The 21,318-nt window shown below is 45.4% G+C and overlaps 1 protein-coding gene across 3 annotated transcripts; it reads left to right on the forward strand.

The window, feature by feature from the left end:
* Nucleotides 1–333: 333 nt before the first annotated feature.
* Nucleotides 334–15,194, forward strand: PRPSAP2 (phosphoribosyl pyrophosphate synthetase associated protein 2). 3 transcript variants are annotated; one of them, XM_058815848.1, is made up of 12 exons: nucleotides 334–445; nucleotides 2,550–2,669; nucleotides 3,091–3,240; nucleotides 4,334–4,386; nucleotides 4,510–4,576; nucleotides 5,168–5,340; nucleotides 6,232–6,347; nucleotides 9,798–9,853; nucleotides 12,117–12,265; nucleotides 13,214–13,284; nucleotides 14,206–14,352; nucleotides 14,856–15,194. In XM_058815848.1, exons 3-12 carry the CDS (start codon nucleotides 3,122–3,124, stop codon nucleotides 15,012–15,014), a joined length of 1,110 nt encoding a protein of 369 aa, XP_058671831.1. In that variant the 5' UTR covers nucleotides 334–445; nucleotides 2,550–2,669; nucleotides 3,091–3,121; the 3' UTR covers nucleotides 15,015–15,194. The 3 variants fall into 3 exon arrangements, with proteins under 3 accessions (XP_058671831.1, XP_058671833.1, XP_058671832.1); XM_058815849.1 differs by having other exon boundaries at nucleotides 428–445; nucleotides 2,550–2,612; XM_058815850.1 differs by lacking the exon at nucleotides 2,550–2,669 and having other exon boundaries at nucleotides 339–445.
* Nucleotides 15,195–21,318: the final 6,124 nt, after the last annotated feature.

Genomic DNA, 21,318 nt, shown 5'->3' on the forward strand with positions numbered 1-21,318 from the left:
CAGGCATTGGCATAGGTACCCAGGAAGGTGGTGGAGTCACCACACCTGGAGGTGTTGAAAGAGCCACCCTCATCTGGCGGTGGGTGATGTGGTTTCGTGGTACTGCTGCGTTGACGGCCGGACTGGATGATCCTTAAGATCTTTTCCAACACTGACGATTCCAAAAGCCTGAAACTCTGAGATTCTGTAACCCGTCCCGGTGCCCAGGAGCACGGGGGCTGAGGGGGAAGATGGCGCCCGCTCCCCTCAGCGCGGCGGGGGAAGGGGGGGGGGGGGCGTCGCCTCGGGCCCGCCCCGCCCGCCCGCGCTCCCTCCCTCACGCCCCGCCGCCATCTTGCCCGCGGAGCACCGGAGGGGCTGAGCTCCGCCGCCGCCTCTGCCTCTCCCCCTCCTTCCCCTCCGGCCGGGCCGCCTTCTCCCGGGGCCGGGGGGCCGGAGCCGGCAGGTAAGGCATTCAGCGAGGGGCGCTCCCGCCCGCTCAGCCCAGTTCAGCCGGCTGTGTGAGGGCAGGACATCCTCCTTCCCCACACGGGGTTCCGACGCCTGAGCAATGGGCTATGTCGCCCTTCCCTCAGGGGATGGAGCCCCTCTCCTGGGCTGCCCCTTTCTGGGGTTGCTCGGGCTGCCCGCAGGTGCCACAGGTGAGGGGCAGCGGCTGGGGCTGTGGCGTGCCCGGGCCGCTCTGGGGGCGGAGGGATGGGATCCATGAGGGACACGGGGCCTGTGTGACCCACCTGGAGCACCCGAAGCACCGCAGGGAGGGGTGGCTGGAAGGGTCTCAGCCCACGGGGATCGGTGAGTCTGGAGGGACGGGAAAATTCCCCGTGGGGACAATGGGGAGAGGGTGCCCATTCCCTCCATCCCATGGGTTCCATTCCTTATCCCATCCAGTTATTCCTGCCTCTGTTGCTTTCTGTGTGGACATGCTCAGTTGATGGAGGCATAAAGCCGTGTGTGCCCAGTGATTGTTGTGCTCATCATGATGTGTCTGTGTAATCGTGTGCAGCCCAAAAGGAAAGGCAGGTGTTTGTACTGCAGCCTGTTCTGTGCTCGTGTTCAACCTTGGAAGGTTGGCCCACCTCGCACCCGAGGATTATTGTCCCATGTACCCCTGTGGAGTCATGCCTTTGCACGTCTAATAAAGTTTTGTGAGCTTGCTTTCATCCCAACACCTGTTTGAAGGTTGATATATCCATATTACCCTTTAAATGCAACTTCCTTGCCCACACACACCATAGCCCACTTGTAGCTGCTGAAGTACATCCACAAGAAAGTCCTTGACCTATAATAAAATGAAGAGCAATGTTCATTATTGCTTGTGAATACATCAGTATATTGTGGTGTAAAGTGCACCCTCAGCAATAGTGGGGAACCAACAACTCACCTTTTCAGATCTTTTACTCAGCTCCTCATTTCCCTAATCTATGGAACAAAGAAGAAACAGACCTGCATAAAAATACACCTGAACACTCTGTGAATGCTTTTGGTAACACAGAAAGTTGCCTCCACTCTGTTCCCACCCAGGCCCACAAGCAGGGTGCTCTCAGGTGCTGTTAGACCTAAAAGCATTTCAGGTTCTTTGCTCTGGTGGAGCTGAGATGGATCTTGAACGCCATCATGAATATTTGATGCGTGATGGCCATTAGTTGACAGCTGGGAGTTGCAGAGAGTGAATGAGCAGCAGAGCAGAGAAACACTAGCTAAGAAATGGGGTGGGGTTTTTTTTTAGGTATTTAATTTGAGAGGGATACAGGTCTTGCTTTGGGAGCCCCTCTGGTTTTAGTGCCGTGGAACATTCAGCCGTGCTGGGGCTGAAGCTGGCGGTCTGTGCACAGTTCTGATGACAGGCAGGTTTTCATTCATGGCAGCTGAGCACAGCTCAGCCTTGGCACCAGCAGATTTGTTGTTAGGAAGTTCCTGACTTGACTTTGGCTCTTCACAAGAGTGAATCGGGTTCCTGTAGAGTTAAACTGAGCCAGACTGTCTGGTTGTAAAGGAGGTGTGAAGGAGTTTCATTACAGACCCAGCCAGCTGTTCCTGTGAACTCTTCCTCTCCATCTCTTTATTTTTTTGTTGTTTTGGAGTACTTCATAGTTGATACATCACCAGCTTTTTCTAACAAATTAGGCGTGACTATTAGATAATTCTGTTTCTCAGCAGGGAGATGTTTACCAGGAAAGAAGTTACAGATTTAGCTGTAAATTCAATTTAAACTTTGGTTTAAATTATGCCACTCATATTTCATATTTCCAGTCTCCTAAATAATGCTGAAATGGATGATGAAGGATTGGATTATTTATGCAGCAGGATTTTAAGTTGAATGCTGCCTCCATCTATCCAGGGCTGCTGGTCAATGGGATCTTTTTTTTTTCCCTTTTATTTGACTAAAATTTTATAGTAGAAGTAACCATGAAAATGTGATTTACAAAGAATAATAAAAACATGGAATCCCATCAAGTCCTTGGTGAGATTAGTGGTTTGTGCCTTTATTTGAAACAAAACCCAAATTATACTGATTTCCTCCTGATATTTTTCTCCTGTTTTCACAGGAGAAATATTGCTTTCAAAGAATGACAACAGCTGCTTCAGCAAGTGGATTTGCTGTGCAAGAGGTCATTATTTACAGCTGCCAGCTTTATTGAATTCTTCCTTACATTTCATCCTTATTTGTAAGTTTATAACTGCAAAAGTACTGGGAAGAGATTCAGCTTTGGCAATAGATTCTTCTAGCCTGGGCCCAGGAGCTCTTTTTAGCTCAATTCTACCCCTGCCTGTCTTTGTGATTTTGGAAAAGTCAATAAACATTGCTCAGTTCTGGAAAATGAGCTGGACAAGGTGATGGAAAAAAAGTATCAGTGTTACTGGATGATAGCCTGAGGAAAACAGTTAAAAAGGAAAAAAAAACTTGGTGCTAGAAGGTGTTCTTGGGGGATCTTTGGAGAGCTTTTAAAATGGGAATAACAGATTTTAATGATGCTGGAATATCCAGGGTTCTGGGAGATTACCCTTTCTAAACAGAGCAAATGTCTGTCTTGTTTTGTTTTGTTTTGTTTTTTAACATGGTTTTAAATGACTTTTGATCTCTTGCAGTCTTTTAGAAGGGCAAAACAACTTAGGGTTGATGTTTTGTGTGCCATCAACTGAAATTGGGGCCATCATGAATATCACCAAGGGTGGGCTGGTGCTGTTCTCAGCTAATTCCAATTCCTCGTGCATGGAACTGTCCAAGAGGATTGCTGAGTAAGTAAAGGCTGCAGGGAATCTTCCCATCTTGGGGTTATTCTGATGGGATTTGTTTTACTGGACACTTTTCTTTCCCTATTTAACTAAGGTTATATTGGAAAACTGCCATGATTTGCAAGAATATGGAGTTTGCTCTATAGGAGAGGAAATTTCAACAGCTCAATAACAGAGAGAGTAATTTGTGTTTGAATTGTTCCGTGGCAGGCTGTGACTGGCTGCAGCATTTCATAGGAAACTCGTGGGATAATTCATGTTTGCATAGTGGTAAATCATCATGGCAGAAGTTTTCTCTCCTTGTAGTGGGGTGTTTTTAGGCAGGACAGCTCCATCCCTCCTGCTCTCTGTATATTTTGGATGGGAACATTTCTTTAGCTTAAATCCATGCATATCTCTAGCAGAACTTTTAGGACTTAAATAAATTTTTACTGTGCTAATTAGGATGCATAACATTACTGGGAATATTAGACAAGATGGATTTCTTCCAGAGGCTTATTTACCCCAAGTTGGGTGTGCTAGGAGGAGAAATGGGAGTGCAAAGGAACTCAGGTTATGTGTAGAAAGAATTTGGGCCTGAGTGCAGAGCATACCCTGATCTCCTTGTAGTGGTAGGGTGTAGCTAGTGCTGACAAGGAATAAATACAGCAGATATTATTCTTCCATTATCCATAAAATAGTGCTTGCTACTCTTTCCTCTTCATTCTGCATTGACTTTTTTCTATAGATAAGAGTGATTTAAAAGCAGTATTTTTGTGCACATGTATATTGCCACATGTGTGTATATATATATAGGGCAAGAAATATATTAAAAATTACAAAGTGTTACATTTTTACAGCACCATTTTTATCCTGCTGCTTGTTCTGAGCTTGGAAAATAAGTTTAGCATAGTCTGCAGTGCAGCTTTGGGGAATTGTAGGTGCTTTTTAGAGAAGTGTTCACTGTAATTACAGAGTTTATGGTTTGGGATTTTCTTTCCTTGGTTTTCTCCCACAGAATGCAGCCTTTTCAGTAACTCTTGCATTATGTGGGATTTACATTTGATTTGCCCTTCCTCTCCCCTTCCTGACTTCTGCCTTATTTCTGTTCCTGCAGGCGCCTGGGAGTTGAGATGGGGAAGGTTCAGGTTTATCAAGAGGCAAACAGAGGTGAGCATTTAATGAGCAAAACTGGAAATGCCCCTGACACTGATTTCAATGTACTACACCCTTTCTTAGACTCTAAAAAGAGTTTTGCTCTTGCAAATATTTCCCTATTTCTCTTCTTGGCAGAAACACGAGTGCAGATTCAGGAGTCTGTGAGAGGAAAGGATGTGTTTATCATCCAGACAGTTTCAAAGTGAGTAACTGCTTAAAGACCCTGTGCTGGCATTTGATCTGGGCTGTCCATAGCAATGCTTCTGTTTTCATTTTTAATCACCTTTTGTGTTTGTGATGCAGTGTAATAAGCTTATATTAACTAGATAGAGGTTTGTGGGGAGTTTTGGGAATAGGTTTTGTTGGGTTTTTATATGTACACAAAGGCAGCTTTGGCATAAGGTAGCTTCTACAATTTTAATTTGTAGTGACTATAGCAATAAAGCCTTCTCCTTGGTCTCTGCATTCCTTTCATAAATATTCTTTTGGTTATGTCAATCTCTTTTGAATTCTTCTCTTCTCAGCTCCCTGTCTCTAGCACCATTACAAAGTTAAGATGTAGGAGGAATGTTTCCTGGGCAATGTGTCCTGTGATTCAGAAATTCTTTAATTTTATGTGAAAAGAACTTTACAAATGCTAAGACTTCTTTTTTTAATGGCAGCAGAAGTGCAGATCTTAGCTGATGACCAGTTCTCTAAAAATATGCCCTCTCCGTCTCTGCTGGGTGTGAAAACTGTGGTGAGTTCAGGATTTTTGTGCAGCAGCTCCAGGAGCAGATGTTTCTCGTTGCAGGGATGTGAATACCACGATCATGGAGCTCCTGATCATGGTGTATGCATGTAAAACCTCCTGTGCCAAAAGCATTATTGGAGTGGTTCCTTACTTCCCCTACAGCAAGCAGTGCAAGATGAGGAAAAGGGGCTCCATTGTCTCCAAGTTGCTGGCCTCGATGATGTGCAAAGCTGGTAAGAATGTGGCTGTCCTTAAATCAGAGCAAGGGGGCTCCTGCTGTCAGCTTCCAGCTTTAGGGAGATCTGTACACAAGTTTGGACTCTGTTTAAAAATAACTGCCAAGCTTTTCATGTGTTTAAACCTACATAGAAAGGAGAATGTAATTAGAAATGTTCCCAAATTGTGAGTTCATAAAAACCCCAAATGTGATAGAACCATTTTACACCAAATTGTCCTGAGCTGGCGGAATGAGTCTGCTGTGCTGAGCTGCTTTGGGCTGTGCTATCACCTCTCCCAATACCATCCTTTGCCTTTCCTGCAGTCTGGAACAGTTGTGCCATGTCATTTCTGTCTTGTTTTTTACTTGTTGGATGAATGCACTTTGTCCTTTACATCTGAGACCATGTGGGAGAATTAGATTATTCATTTTCACAGCCTTCAACACATTTTCTACTTCTTTCCTTTCACTCCCATCCCTGGGAAGAAGCAGGCAGTTCTAACAAACTGTGGGATCTGGGCTGGTATTTTGGGAGAAGAGGTTTTTGATTAGGAGCTTGGCCCATTTTTCAGGATTTAGAATTAATGAGCATGCTGTGTGACATAGGACAAATCAAGGCTTCCATTTTGTCCAGTGGAGAAGAATCTTGCCTGCCTCAGTGTGGCACTGCAGAGCCAGTTATGTGCAGGGTTCTGAGCTTCTTTTAAAAAAGTCACTCTGGAAGCCTCAAAACACATTAACGCCAGTAAGAGGGACTAAAATTAATTTATTATGTATTTTCACTCAGTGTTCTCATGCAGCTTAGTGATTTTTCTGGACAAACTGCAGTGAAACTTAAAAAAATAAAGTGTCTGTTCTCTCTTTTCTTAATGTGCTTTTTTGTTTGTTTCACTATTTTATTTTAAAGGGCTAACTCATCTTATTACCATGGATCTACATCAGAAGGAAATTCAGGGTTTCTTCAATATTCCAGTTGATAACTTGAGAGCATCTCCATTTTTACTCCAGTACATCCAAGAAGAGGTGAGGAAGGCCTGTTATTACAGTTGGTTTTTTAATTCCTTTTTGTCATGTCTCAGGGCATGTGAAACAAATCCCTCTGAAAATATTAACTCTTCAAACTGAATTTTAAGGGGAGAATGGTTACTTGGGGCAGGGAGTGATGTTGGGAATTGTTGGTTCTTCTCTTCCCCACATTTAACTTTTGCTTTCTTGAAGAGCTGATGTTTTCTTACCCATGCAGCAGTGCTGTTTTTTCTCTTAGATATATTCCCCTAACACTGAAAAAAATAACATTTTCTTGCTCTCAATGTCCTCTTCCTTTCCTATTTCCAGTTTCCTTGACATTTATAGGAAGGGCTGCTTGTGTGGGCATAAATTTAAATCACAAAATAAGAAACATTTGGAAGTTGTAAACTATGAGAGAGCCTATTGATGTTGCTCTGAAAGTCAGGCTGGTGGGTGGAAGTCTCACTCACTGTTAGTTCAGACTGCATGTCTTGACTTGAGGAGCTTAACTTGGGATGTTCTGTGCCTCCATCTTATTTTTATAAGGGTTTTGAGAAGTGCTACTGGTAGATTGGCCTGTACAAAATGTGCAAATGATAATTGTAGGTATAAGATGCACGTTAAGCCTCTGACTAATGGTAATTTGGAATAAAGCAAATGCTTTCTTCCTGGTGAGAGAAAGGGTTTAGCTCACTCTTGCTTTTGAATCCAAGCTATTTCTTTTTATAAAGCTAGGAATGGCTCAATTTCAAAAACAAAACACACCCCACCCCCTTAAGGAAACCCAAACCAACATGATTTTGTTATGACAGTATTAAAATCTGAGTTCCTCATTATAATTTCATTTGGTAATAGAGTCAAAGAGGATGGCAGAACAAAACTCCAGGCTTTGCCACAGTCATTCATCTGGTGTTCCAGGAAAGAAGTATTGCACACTGTAAGCACTTCCTAACTTAAAAAAAAAAAAAGAACAAAAGTGGAAAACCAAACACACAGAACACAAGTCAAGTTTTGCCTTTATGTGTTGCTTGAAAGTGTGATTTATGGTCAATAACAAGATCATGGTCCTGATTTGGTCTAGAAGCACCTTTTGATTCCTGAGCTTTCAGTGGTTTACACAGAATTGTTGCAGCTTTGAGTCTGACACTGCTGTGCAATCTAACAAATGACCCTTTGTAGAGAAGTTTTAAAAGATACTTTCAGTTCTTCATCCCTCTGCTCATCCATGAGGGGATTTTCTAAAACCAGAGTGAACTGAGTGGATCTGATCACACAGGGTCTGTACTGGCAAGTACCTTCACCAGCCAGATCTTTTATCTGTGCTTAAAACTTTCAACCATTGCTGCTCAGGGGGAATTTAGTATTCATCTCCAGTTCCTGGTGGCCACAACTTGCTGGATATCCTGCACTGGGAATACCAGAGCTTCCAAAGCTGTGGGAATCATGATGGAATGTACTGAGGAGCATGAGATGGAGTCCAGCTTGATAAGGATGAAAGTCAGTTAAAAAACATCTCACTGAAAGTTAGGAGAATGAGGGCTTGTAGTTGTTTCCTGTTGGAAATTTATGCCTAGATGTGAAGAGAATCCCTTGCTGTTGTGGCATGAAGGCAGTGCAATCAGTGAAATTCCTGTGATATAAAATAGTTGGGTGTTTAGTTTGGTGTGCTTGGCACATGTTGGATGCTCTGTGGCTTCTCTTTGCTTTTGGCAGGTGTTAATCCCAGAGTGACACAGCCCTTTGTTACATGGACATGTTGACACCTCAGAGTCTTTGGGATGACATTTCTGACTTCATTTTTGAAGAGCTGAGAACAAATTTGTTCATTTGGCAGAGGAAAAATGAGGCAATGGTGTCTGAAGTAGATCAAAGCCTTTATTATGTTGAGTGACAGGCCCTGCCTTGTCCATACCTTCCATCATGTTAATCTTTGCAGCCTCTTGTATAACTCAGTGTTTGCCAAGGACAGAACATGCTGAATTCCCACTTTATAGGTGGAGTTACCAACATTGTGGATTATTAATGTTGCCTGACGTCCTCAGAAAATTTCTTATTTTCTGTTGGTTGAACCCTTGCCCAAATTCAGAACTTATTTTTTCTTTCCCATGCCTACTTCAGGTGGAGCTTTTGGAAATAATCAGCCAGTGCAGTTTGTATATTGTGGATCAGATTGTGGAGGAACTTACTTTGCCTGTGTTGGCAGAAACCCCGAGTATTTCAGTGCTCTGGAATGGGTATTTGATATCTGACAAGGTGGTGAGCTGCATGACAGGGTGTCATCCCCACAAATCTGTGAATTCCACCCCTAACAGATCAATCTGCAGGTATTTAGTGAAGAGTTTTCCATCCCTTACACTGGGATTCTGAGGACTGGACCTGCTCTGTAGGACTTGCTTGGCTCAGGACTGTGGTTTTTTGCTAGAAGGACACACAGGTTCTTAAAGCTGCTCTCCATAGAGATGGATCATCCCAGGGCAGCAGAGTGAAGGAAGAGGCTGAGTTTGCAAGGAGTGGGGTAAAGTGGGATACCAGAGGGACTGCAGTTGTAGTTGATGTTGGAAAGAACTGGAAGTGTGGATGGTGGAATGCTTGGGAAGTTACAAACCAGATGAATCTGATGTGGAGTCACTGTTTGCAGGGAAAATGGAGGAGAGGAAAAGAAACTTTTGAGAGATGGGGACTAAAATGCTGGTTAAATGGGGATCAGGAGTCTGGAGTGAAAAACCAGCATGAGCTGGGGCAGGGGCAGCAAACTCAGGAGCAGCCTGTGCTTGTGAGGCCTGACTGGAGCAGCTGTCAGACACCAGAGGGAAACCCAGACTTGCTGGTTTGTGCTGTCAGCATTTCAGCAGCATCCCCTGGTGCTAACCGGGGTGGCAGTTTGTAGCACTTTGAGACTGAGCCTCCAGGATCAGTGCAGTGACTGTGGAAGTTTTATCCCTTCTGATGGTCCAGAGAAAGAGTCAGTGTGATGTGATGTGATGTGATGTGATGTGATTGATGTGATGTGATGTGATGTGATGTGATGTGATGTGATGTGATGTGATGTGATGGAGAGGTGTGACTTTTCTTGGGGTACTCTATAAAACAATAGGAAGTTGTAAAATGCTGGTTTTTAGTGATGAAAGACAATTTAGGTTGAACAGGAAACTTTAATTTTGATGGTTTCCTGTTTTAACACTTGTGGGTGTAACCCTGATGTCCTAAAGCAGTTATTTTTCTGTTATCTGTACTGTAAAATGGGGTTTATAAAAGGTACTGTTTGAAGTTAATATCTGAATTTTGTAAATACATGTTTTTACTGAGCTGTCAACCCTGATCATGCACCATGGATTCTTGAGGTTGCTTTCTTAGGTAAAATGTTCAATGCTTAAAATTCTGGCAAAATAAAGTTCTCTGATTCTTACTGAGGTTAAATTTGTCTAAAGATATGAAGTGGACATTGCTATCTGTTATTCACTACAGATACCAGACTACAGGAATGCTGTAATTGTGGCCAAATCTCCTGCATCTGCCAAGAGGTGGGTAAGATCTGCTCTCTTTCTCAGAGCAGCAAATCTCTGTTGGGTTTTGTTCTTAGGGTCGAGTCAAGGACAAATACTCAATAATTAGAAGATGCAGCCTTCAAACCCCTCCCAATTCTCCTCTGTCAGCTGTGTAGATTTTACATCATTGCTGTATTCATAATAAATCTAAGGAGAGTAAAAACAAAACCATACAAAAGGATGTGATAAATCAATGCAGTGCTTATGATTAAGAAGGTTTTTAATTATGTTATATTTGTGTGCATTTACATTATAAATCTGTAAATGAGGAAAAGTGGCTGGAAGTGTAATGCCATTAATCCAGATGAGTTTCTCAATGTGGACATAACAAAGAACATGGCTGATAGATCCTGAACACAGAAGGTCAGTCTGGGTTTGCTGTTTGAGATGATTGTGATTGTGAAGTCTCTGGTGGTTGAGTGACTGTTCTTAATCCATGAAGTTTTATAGTTGACTGTTCCTAACCTTTGGAATTACAGAGCTGTCAGCAGGTGCTGTAAGAGCTGGATGATGGTTTAAGAGAGGCTGTGGTGACAAACAAGACTTTGTTGAAAAGATATTTGGACTTCCATGCCAATGAATTCTGATACTCTGTGTTTTCCTTATTTTCTGTAACAAACCACCTTTTGTCATCTTTTTCTCCAGCAGTACTTTTTATGATTTCTTTTGTTTTGGCCAGGTAATTTTACATTTGTTTCTTTTCCATTTCTTTTCCACTGTGTCAGTGTTGCCTCTTGGGTGGAGGCAAGGCTTTGTTGCAGCATTTTAATGCTTGATTATCCACTAATTGTCAATGCCAGCAAATAGATGAGTTGCACATATGCAGTGATTTGTGGAGGAGAGGATCCCTGAAGTGTATTGTTTAGCTTCTTCACATGCTCCTATGAGTATTTAAGGACAATATGTGAAGAGTTACGTTGTCTTGGGAGAGGGACAATTGGATGTTTCAGCCTAATCCAGGCTGAAAACAATCTGGGAAAATACTTCTGATGAATCCCTGCTTGTGAAAAAGAACTCTTGTGTGTTGAAGTTCAGAATGTCTCTGTGGCTTCTGAGCTCACTGGGAAATTAATAAATCATTTGGCTGTCACTTTGAACTTGATTCAGTTTAATACTGCATTTTAAGGTAATTAATACAGTTTTATTGATATGATTATTCCTGCTAAGTCATAACTCTTATTGTTTGTAATAATAATTACCTATAATTAACTACTTGCAAAAATATTGCAACTGTATGATAACCACAGGGTGGAAGATTCTTAATTTTTAATTAACTGAGTATCACGATGGGCAAATTACTGTCTGGACTTTGTATTGTTTGGGTAGTGAAGTAAGGCTTAAGGACAGAGGAGGTGATTCAGGCACTGAGGTGCTGATGTTAGAGCAGAGTGAATCACTCTGGATGTGCTGGGCTTGCTTGGACCAGAGGAGACTTGGATGGGTGCTTAGGCAGGATCCCAAACCCTTGGGTGTGCAGGGTGAGGTGGGATGGATGTGCTCATTGGTATTTGCTGCTTCCAATATCTGGGATGCAAATTCCTATTTTCCTGACTCTCTGCTTTTCCCACTCCCCCAACTGACCTTACACTTCTTTCCAGAAATTTCTAATCTTAGTTGAAGAAATACTGCAGTGTGAAGGAACTTCACGTCAGCTAATTAAAAAATCCAAGCTGTTCAACTCCCAAGTGTGGTTTGTCAGGCAGAGTGATCATCTGGATCCCCCTTTCACAGGGTATCTCAGGTTATGTGTCAGCAGGTCAGGGATGTTGTCTTTATTTACTACTAAATAAATAGGTGAACACTTGTTTTCTCTTTTTATAAGAGTATTTTTTTCCTATTAAATGCAGACAATCCAGACATCAAGGCTGATCTTGGCTACTGTTAAATGTGTCCTGCTGAAGCATGGGATCCCTGAAGGCTGGGAAGTGTTATTTTGGCTCTTGGGCAAGCAGAAGGGAGCAGTCAGCATTTTGTGACTTGCAGCATTTATCCTGTTGCTTTAGGCCCATATGGGCACTTTGAAGGTTACTCTGACTTTAACAAACTCGATAAAAAAAGATCCTGAGGGGCAGCCGATTTCTCTATGAATTCTCTTAAAATTTTAGGATAGCTTGACTTCCCTCTGAAACATGAGCAATAAAATGGAAAGTTTAGGGTTGTAGACAGGTGAGTTGTTTGAAATGTGACCTTTTCCTGGTGTTTTAACCCTTTCCCTGGTGTTTTAACCCTTTCCCTGCAGGGCCCAGTCCTTTGCCGAGCGCCTGCGGTTGGGGATCGCGGTGATCCACGGGGAAGCCCAGGATGCCGAGTCTGACATGGTGGACGGGCGGCACTCCCCTCCCACAGCCAAGTACGTGGCTGCCATCCACCCCAGCCTGGAGATCCCCAGTAAGTAAGTGTGGGGGGAAGGTGTTACCTGCTGCTTTTGTGGGTTTAGGGATTGGGTTTGGCAGGAATGGATTGGCTAAAAGGAGTGGTTCTTCACAGAGGGAAAAAATAACCTCGTCTTTCTTAGTGGGGAGAAGATGATTCCTGTCACCACATTTCTCCTCACAGAGAAAAGCAAGGCACAGTTCTTCCCAAGAATATTTCTGCGTTTCATATTCTCTAAACCTCAGAGAAAGGAAAAGTAATTCTTATCATTTGCTGTGCCTGTGTTTGTGCAAAAGTAGAATGCAATATAGAAATTGTTTACCAAAGTAAGGGTGTTTTATTTCCTTAAACCTGTCAGAGCCAAGAGAGAGTGTGTGTGTCAGGACTATTGGCTGACAGTCACAAGTTCTGTGCAGTTGTGTGCAAAGTTAAGTGCTTAGCAGATTCAGTTCAGACACAATGTAATATAATATAGAATAAAATAGTATAATAAAATAATGAATTAGCCTTCTAATAAAATAAAATCAAATACATAATTTCTCTCCCCCTTGTTGGGGCTTCCCTACAAATACTATAGATTCCTTCTTGCTTGAGTGTGGATGTGACCTACAGCTGCACCACCAGAACTGCAGGGCATAAACCTACTGTGGGTGTTAGTGGGTGACTGAACTGGTTATGTCTGCAAGCACCTCTGTTTCTGTGCTGAAATTAAGAATTAATTCAATTGGTAAATAATTCAGATATAAATGAATATAGTTAATATATTAGTTAAGCTTTTAAAATATTTATGTATTAGAAACCTGCTGTTTTTTATTCAGTAATGATGAAATAGTTGAAATAGTTACTGCTTCATGTCTCTAATAGTGGTGACCCATCAGACATTTCCATAGTTCAAATAAATTATATAAACTTCCTCTTTTCTTTCTCCTTTCTCTCCCTCTGAAAACATCTGCCATTAATCAGTGCTGATTCCCAAGGAAAAGCCACCCATCACAGTTGTTGGAGATGTAGGAGGAAGAATAGCTATCATTGTGGTAAGTGAGGTGCCATCAGTTCTCATCAATTACATCAAACATGTCAAAGCTGCAGAAATCAAGCAGCTGTTCTGTGTCAGCCACTGAACTTTGGCTGCTGGTGGACTTTGATAGGATGGGGCAGCACTGAGCACCCTCACAAAGCTACCTGGGAGCTCTGAAGGATCCACTCTGGGAGCAGCACTGGGACCTTGTTTCCATGAGCAGAGCAGGGGGAATCCTGTTCAGAGCTTACCTGCAGGGGTTCAGGTGCTGCATGCACCCCACAGGAGGAGGGGAGAACCCCCCTGATCTACTGCTGGGTTTGGAGATGCCACTGAAGCTGAGGTGATGGACATGGAGTTGCTGGAACAGGTCTGGAGGAGGCCACCAAGATAATCAGAGGGATAGAGCAGCTCTGTATGAGGAGAGGCTGAGAGAATGGGATTGTTCAGCCTGGAAAAGAGAAGGATCTGGGGTGACCTAATTGTGGCTGTCCAGTACCTGAGGAAGGCCTGCAAGAAAGATGGAGAGAGATTATTTATAAGGGCCTGCAGTGACAGGACAAGGGGCAATGGCTTCAGACTTAGAGGAGTGTAGGGTTAGATTGGATATAAGGGAGAAATTTTCCCCTATGAGGGCAGCTGTGGCTGCCCCATCCCTGGAAGCATTCAAGGCCAGGCTGTGTGTAACTCTGAGCAATCAGCTGTCAAGGCCGGTTCCCTGCCCCTGGCAGGGCTTGGAATGAGATATCTTTAAGGTCCCTTCCAACCCAGGCCATTTTGTGATTCCTTGATACACTTTTCTCTAGAGCAGATTGTAACCTCTGGGTTTGTCAAGGAAAAGAACAATTTTCTGTTAGTTTGGGGTTTGTTACACTTGTTAAAGCTGTGTTGCTCTGTCTGATGTGGTGAACCCTCAGTGACTCTGGGATTTTGGCAGGATGACATCATAGATGACGTTGACACCTTCCTGGCTGCAGCTGAGACCCTCAAGGAGAGAGGGGCCTACAAGATCTTTGTCATGGCCACCCATGGCCTGCTGTCCTCTGATGCTCCCCGGCTGATCGAGGAGTCTGCCATCGATGAGGTAACTGTGGGGTGTGAGCTCTGAGCAGGGATTTGGGGCTTTTCAAAGCCATTTTCTCCTGAATTGATTATTTGCATATACTGGCATTAAGGATTAAATGGGAGGTTCCTGCTTCAGGCTTTCTCAGTATGGAATTGTGTGCTGGAATATTGGCATGCACATGTCTTTAAACTCTAGCAGTGGGAAATGTGGGAAGGGGTGAGAGGCTGGACTGTCAGCATCAGCACACCTTCTCTTCAGTGGGTGGGATATTTCTGTACCTCCTCTGGATCTGTGTGGCAGAATGAAGGGAAGGAGGGACAGTGCCATTAGTATCCATGGATACATGGAACATATGGCAACACATGGCCCTTCCTGACACTGTGACCCTGACAGTAATGTAAAATGTTGTTTTGTCAGCCAGGGTGGTTTTGTGGGATCTGTAAAACTCCCTTTCACCCTTCCAGTATAAAAGGTGGAAAACAAAAGAGTTACATCGTTGTGACCATTTCTTCCTCCTGTAGGTGGTTGTTACAAACACGATTCCACATGAAATACAAAAACTCCAGTGCCCTAAAATCAAGACTGTGGATATCAGCATGATCCTGTCAGAAGCCATTCGCAGGATCCACAACGGGGAGTCCATGTCCTACCTTTTCAGGAATATAGGAGTGGATGATTAAAGCTCATTCCTCTAAATAAACACCCGGGCCAAACTGGAAGCGAACAGAGAACGAGCTGTGAAGCGTTGTGCTTACCTTAATATTTCCATTGAGCCACTTCTTGTTTTCTCTTGGTTTAAGTATCAAGGTAGAACAGTTTTTGAGACAATTTTTTTTCCTTTGCAGGGTTTTTTTTTTAAATTGGGGGGGGAGGGTTGGTGGGAATAAACGTTTTACAGAAAAACTGTTCTAGTTGCTTTTAGGTTAGTTGCACTATACATGATGGAAAAATCCCACAAAACACTTGAGGCAAGAATTTGGCTTCTAAATTAAGCATTCCTTTTCCAAAGCTGCTTGCTACAAGTGCTTTAAATGATGATAAAATGAAGTGACTGTATAATATTTGCATTTTAAAAACCAAAAAGGTCGTACTGTTGTATGCAGTCCAGTGATTTTGTAGGAGTGCTTTTATAGAAAAGCATATGGAATATGCACCTGTATTTATTTTCTGCGACAAAGAATAAAAACTTGTTTTGTGTGAGCTTTCTAAAAATGCTCATGTGCTGCCCCTTTGTCTTCTAAACTGTCCTTAAATATGGTCAGGGAGCAACAGGGACTTGCTCAGACCATGGCACAGATTCCCAGAGAAGCTGTGGCTGCCCCTGGATCTCTGGAAGTGTCCAAGGCCAGTTTGGATGGGGCTTGGAGCCACCTGGGATAGTGGAAGATGTCCCTGCCATGGCAAAGTTTGGAATGAGGTGATCCTTCCCACCCCAAACCATTCTGTGCCTCTTGGACTTGGGAATATTGTGGGGGATGTAGGTTCCAGCTGGTAAAATCCAAACCAGCTCATCACATGTAAACTGGGGTTTTTTTTTGAGGTTTCCTGCCTGCCCTGACTGCATGGATGAGCTAAAATCTATGCCACAGAGCAGAGCTGAACTTGTCCAGGTTTGTTTTCCCAGCCCTCCTTGGGCAGGTGTGGGTGGAATGGCCGGGTGGCTGCCAGGCAGCAGCTCCCAGCCCCAGAGACTCCCAGTTCCTCACCTGTTACAGAGAAAACAGTGGTGGAACTGATGAGCACTTCGAGGCTGTTTGGTTTCATCTTTCCATCATATCCTACAAATGAGTGTAAAGCTTTTGGCGTGTTCACAAGTGAAAATTAACCTTTGTTGACACCGTTTCTATGTTGGGAGACAAACTTCCAAGGACTTTGGAGGCTTCATTGACTTGAAAGGATAAAACCAGGTGCTTTCCTTAATGCTAATGGAAACAGCAGGCTGATTTATTGACACGTGTGGGTACTTTGGATGTGTTAATGCAGGTCAAATTCCAGCTGAGCACTGAGGGGGAAGGTCGGTGCCTCTCAGGGCTGTGCAGAGCTGCTGCGGCTCCTTCAAAGAGAGCAGGAATGCTGACCTGGCTCAGCGATGGGCACGTTAACTGCGCCCTGTTTATTTTATTAGTGAGACCTTGTAGAAGTCTTGGGAGCAATTCGGAAAAACGTCCAGTGCTGCAAACTGATGGCTAAGTACCCCAAAACACGGGATTCTGAGGTGCTTTCCTGTGCCTGTCTCATGCTGTCTCCTCTCTTCAGAGGAATTGCTGTCTTCCGTTCTCCACAGCTCCCTGACAGGAGGATGCAGGTGAGGGCTGGTCTTTTCTCCCAGTTAACAAGAGCAAACAATCCCAAGTTGCACCAGGAGAGGTTAGGTTGGATATTAGGAAAAATCTCATGGGAAGGGTTGTCAAGCATTGGCAAAGACTGCCCAGAGCAGTGGTGGAATCACCAGGGATTTAACAGCAGTGTAGATGTGGAATAATGCTTGGACTCAATGATCTGAGAGGACTTTTCCAGGCCAAATGATTCCATCATTCTGTGATCTCTTCTGTGGGGGTCTCTCCTGGTCAGCCCTCGCCATGCCAGGCTGCACCTCAGGCATTCACCCAGCTCCTGTTTGATCTTTGCTTTAAAACACAGAAACCCCCAACTTTGCCTGGTTTCATGCAGTTATACAATTATGGTATTGATGAGGGCTCAGGAATTTGGGAACAAACTGCACCCATAAGGCAGGGCTGCTGTCCTTTGGCTGTTGTTAGAGTGGTGGAAAGGGAGGGAAACACATGAGGCATCACTCAGACATTTTTCAACCCTGCCCATCTGTGAGACACTGAAATCAGGTGGAGTGGAGAGGGTGGGCCAGGCTGCCCACCCAGGCACCTTGGGAAGCACAATTCCTGCTGCTGGGCTGTTAATGATAAATGCCCTTGGGCTGCTAATGAGTTACTGATCCAGTCACCCTGTGAGGCTGAGGATGAAGAAGGAGGCAGAGGAATGAAGGAGTCAAATTCCACTGCTGGATCTGTTACCCCCTCACAGCAGTTCAGCATTCTGACCTTGTTGTAGTGCTTTATTTTTCCTTAAAAGTTTATATGGGAATATGGCTAAGAGCCTTTTGTTCCTTTCTGCTTTCTTGTTTGAATAAGTTTTCTTTCCAGGGCTGGAATATTTTCTGCCATTTGAAAGCTTCTATTATTTTCTTGTAGTTTTCACTTGTGTATTCTGTGTGTTGTGGTATGTGGAGCTAGGCTGGGAGAGCTGGCTGGGAGAAGAGAGAGGTCTGGGGTGTCCTAGAGCCCCTTCCAGTGCCTAAAAGGGCTCCAGGAGAGCTGGAGAGGAACTTTGGGCAAGAGCTTGGAGTGACAGGACAAGGGAAAATGGCTTCTCACTACAGAGGGCAGGGTTAGATGGGATATTGGGAAAAAATTCTTCCTTGTGAGGGTGATAAGGCCCTGGCACAGGGTGCCCAGAGAAGCTGTGGCTGCCCCTGGATCCTGGACAGTGTCCAAAGCCAAGTTTGATGGAGCTTGGAGCAACCTGAGACAGTGGAATGGGTTTGGAACAAGATGAGGTTTAAGGTCCCTTCCAATCCAAACCATTCTGGGGTTCTGAGACTGTATCCCCTGCCCCTTTCACCCCCTATGGAAAGGCTCCTATAGCCTGGGAGCAAGGTGGAATTAACCACAGAATTAACCAATTAACCATCTCTCCCCCAGCCTCTGTCTGCTGGGTGTGAGCAACTCTGCCCCTGCTCTATGACAGGGTGTTGATCTAAGTGCCCTGATAAGAACCCTGATAACAGCAACAAGGATCAGCTACAGCAGCCTCAGATAAAGACTCTCCAACTGCATTTATTCTGCCTTGCAGAAAAATCCTGGCCAGAGCTGTGTCCTATTAGCCAACCTGTCTGCTGGGGATGGCACTGGGACAGGAACATCCTCCCTGCTTCCCCCTCTCCAGGTGCTTCCTTTGCTATTCATGGCTCCAGGTTCCTGGGGTGCAGCCACCGTTTGGTGTAATTAAGCTGGAGTTGCAGAGCTCCCATTAATTATGGAGTCTCCTGTCTCTTGGCTTCTTGTCTGGGAGACTTGGGTCCTGGTGGCTTGTCTGGCTTTTAGGGAAAGGGTGCTGTGTGCTGATCTTTCCTGCTCCCAGTCTTCCTGCAGGGTGAACAGGAGCACCAGCAGTGGCTGGGAGTGACATGGCCTGGTGGCCACTAAGCACAGCCAGACCTGTGTCCCTCTGTGACACCCTGGGCACAGGGACAGCAGCCCCACTGCACCCCACCCTGCTTTCTCCACTGTTTGCTCATGATTTCCCCCACCCTGCCCACCTCCTCCTGCCAGAATTGATGTCCTTGGAGCTGCATTTCCCTTCTCATTGCACAGAGGATGCTGGAGTTTGTTGGGTTTTCCCACAGGCTGCTCTGAGCTTGGGGAGGAATCCATGGGGCCAAACATCCATTTCCACCATTCCTGCATGCCCCTGGTGATTCCAATAAAGTAGGCTGTCCCAAGTTTCTTTTTTTCCCCTCTTATTTCTGTCAGATCTTGACAACCTGGCTGTTGGTCTCTCCCCTTGCACAGGGTTTGTGGCAAACACAGCCACGTGTGGCTCCTCATCCTCCTGGAGACAAGAAAGTCCATCCCAAACCCAGCAGGGATGCCCAGGTGAGCTGGGCTGTGGGAGCATCACACTCAGCTACCTTAATCCTGTGTGCTAAAGGATTTTCCTGCTAGACACACACACATCCCTCACCCCACACGGGGGCTCTTTGGCCACACTTTACTTTTAGTAACCACGGGGACGTTTGTGCCCTGTTGCTCCAGTTCCGACCTTATTTTTTCCGCCTCCTTTTCCTGAGTTATCCCCTGGGGAAGCACGAAAGCTGGTTCGGCTGGCAGGGCACTGGGAGCTCCTGAGCTCCTCCTCTGATCGGTGCCTCGCTCTTGGCCAGCAGCGAGGGCTCGGTCGCTGTCGCCGGCTCCGGGCGGAATGTCACCTGTGTGTCGTGTGATTAAGACAATGAGAGCTCTGTCGCAGCAGATGGGCCATTTCACAGTCTCGAAAGCTTTGGGAGGAGCCGCGCAGAGGGTAATTAGCACAGCCCTGCTAACTCAGCTTTTCTCCAGTGTCCTACGGTGAGGTTGGAGTCAGCTCAGCTCCCTCCAGGTGCTCAGGGAAAAGGAGATTTTGGAGCCGAGTTGCTAATCCAGCCCCTGCAGGTTCCTAACAGGGACATGACTGAATTCCCTGCTTCCCCCAAAGTCCTTGGGTCCTGGAGAAAAAAACCCCAAACAAACAAACCCAAAACATTTGGTTTTGTGATGCTCAAGGAGTTGGTGGGAAATGTCCCGTCAGGAGCTGAAGGGCTGAGGGAAGCAGGTTCCTGCTGGCAGAGGTGGCAGGGGGTCTCCACAATGTCCCCATACCCAAAAGGGTATCAAGGCTATCTGAAGCCATTTGTGGGTGTAAATGTGTCCTTGAGGACGAGCCAGGGCTGGATCGGGAGCAGAGACAGGTCTAGGACTGCAGTCAGCATTGAGCTGCAGCAGTATCCATGATTTTCTCTGTCTCTTTCCTCCTTTCTGACAGGCAATTTATGCTCTTTTGGCACTGGCCTGGGTGTTTGTGCCTGTGTCATCTCACCTGGGGTACTTAACACTGCCCTGAGCCTGCTGTGGGGAGTGTGGCCTCAGACAGGTCCCCACTCCCAGGAATCCTGGGGGACTCCTGAGTTCTGCTCTGGGAATTCCTGCTGTCCCCCTGCCCTGCCAGGACCATCCCAGCAGGATGGGGCCTGCGCAGGGCAGTGGTGGCTCTCCCTCCCTGGCAGATTGTCACGATTCCTGAGCATCTCCAGCAGGATCTGGGTGTACCTCTCCAGCCTGGTGCTCCTGCCCTCCATCTTCACCGAAATCTCTGTGAGATTTTAGCCCCACCTTCAACTCTGTGACAAATCCAGGACTTATTTCCACTAGCAGAAGGTTGTTTTTGCGTTCAGACCTTGTATGGCCAGAATGGGGGAGAGTGTCTACTGCAGATGCTCAGGAGAGAGTGGGACAAAAAGTGGGAATTTGTGTGCAGACGCTGTCTGTGCCATCCCATGAGCTCAAAGATGGATCCAGCAGTGCTGGTCCTTTCCAGGGGCCCTGATGGATGTGCCTGTGTATCAGGATACCCAAACCTGCCTGGTAGCAGAGGTTGTGAGTGAAATGTGCTCAGAGGTTGGGCTGCATTGCCTGGGTTTGTCTCCAGTCTCTGGTAGTGATGCTTTCCAGCATTCCCAAAGGGACTGGTACAGCCAGGGAATGAACTGGGAATGAATTAATTCCTTTGGGGCTCGTGGGTTTTCTGAGGAAAGGAAGCCTTGCTGCAGCTCCAGGATATTCAGGCCTGTGGAGTGCCTGGAAATGAGGCACTTTTCCACAGGGATGTTTTCCCCTCGTTTTAACCTCATTCACAGCTCCCTGTGTGCAGCCTCTGGTAACCACGGGAAGAGTTTATCCGAGGTAAAACAGCTCCAGAGCCTGTGATACCAGGTCTAGGGCAAACAGGAGAGAGCCTGGCACAGACAGCCCCGGGGGGCTGCAGACAGCGAGACAGAGATCAAGAGCAAAGAGCTCAGAAAAGCTGCAGAGAAAGAAAACCTGCCTCAGGGAGCAGCCCTGCTCTGATGGAACAGGTGGATCTGACCTGGGCTCTGCTGGGGCTGAAAGAAATGTGCTTCTGCAGGTGGCTGGCAGCAAGAAAAGAGCTTCTGCAGAGCAGAGGCTGAGGCAGGAGGTGCTCAGTGTCTGTCCCTGGATGTGCCATTGCTCCTTGCACGGTGTTTCTGCAGCCCCAGCCCCTGGGCTGAGCCCTGGGGTGTGACCGTGTTCACAGGGGTCTTATGCTGAGGGAAGAGATGAGGATCTGACTCCGTGTTTCCGAAGGCTTGATTTATTATTTTATGATATATGTTACACTAAAACTATACTAAAA

Source organism: Ammospiza caudacuta, chromosome 17 (genome assembly GCF_027887145.1).
Source record: "Ammospiza caudacuta isolate bAmmCau1 chromosome 17, bAmmCau1.pri, whole genome shotgun sequence".
In the NCBI taxonomy this organism is placed as follows: domain Eukaryota; kingdom Metazoa; phylum Chordata; class Aves; order Passeriformes; family Passerellidae; genus Ammospiza; species Ammospiza caudacuta.

Excerpts from the sequence above, each read along its gene's own strand:
- PRPSAP2 (XM_058815848.1), top strand. The coding sequence starts at position 3,122 with ATGTTTTGTGTGCCATCAACTGAAATTGGGGCCATCATGAATATCACC. Across the intron at positions 5,341-6,231 it reads CTCGATGATGTGCAAAGCTG|GGCTAACTCATCTTATTACC; the intron begins GTAAGAATGTGG and ends TTTATTTTAAAG. Across the intron at positions 12,266-13,213 it reads CCCCAGCCTGGAGATCCCCA|TGCTGATTCCCAAGGAAAAG; the intron begins GTAAGTAAGTGT and ends GCCATTAATCAG.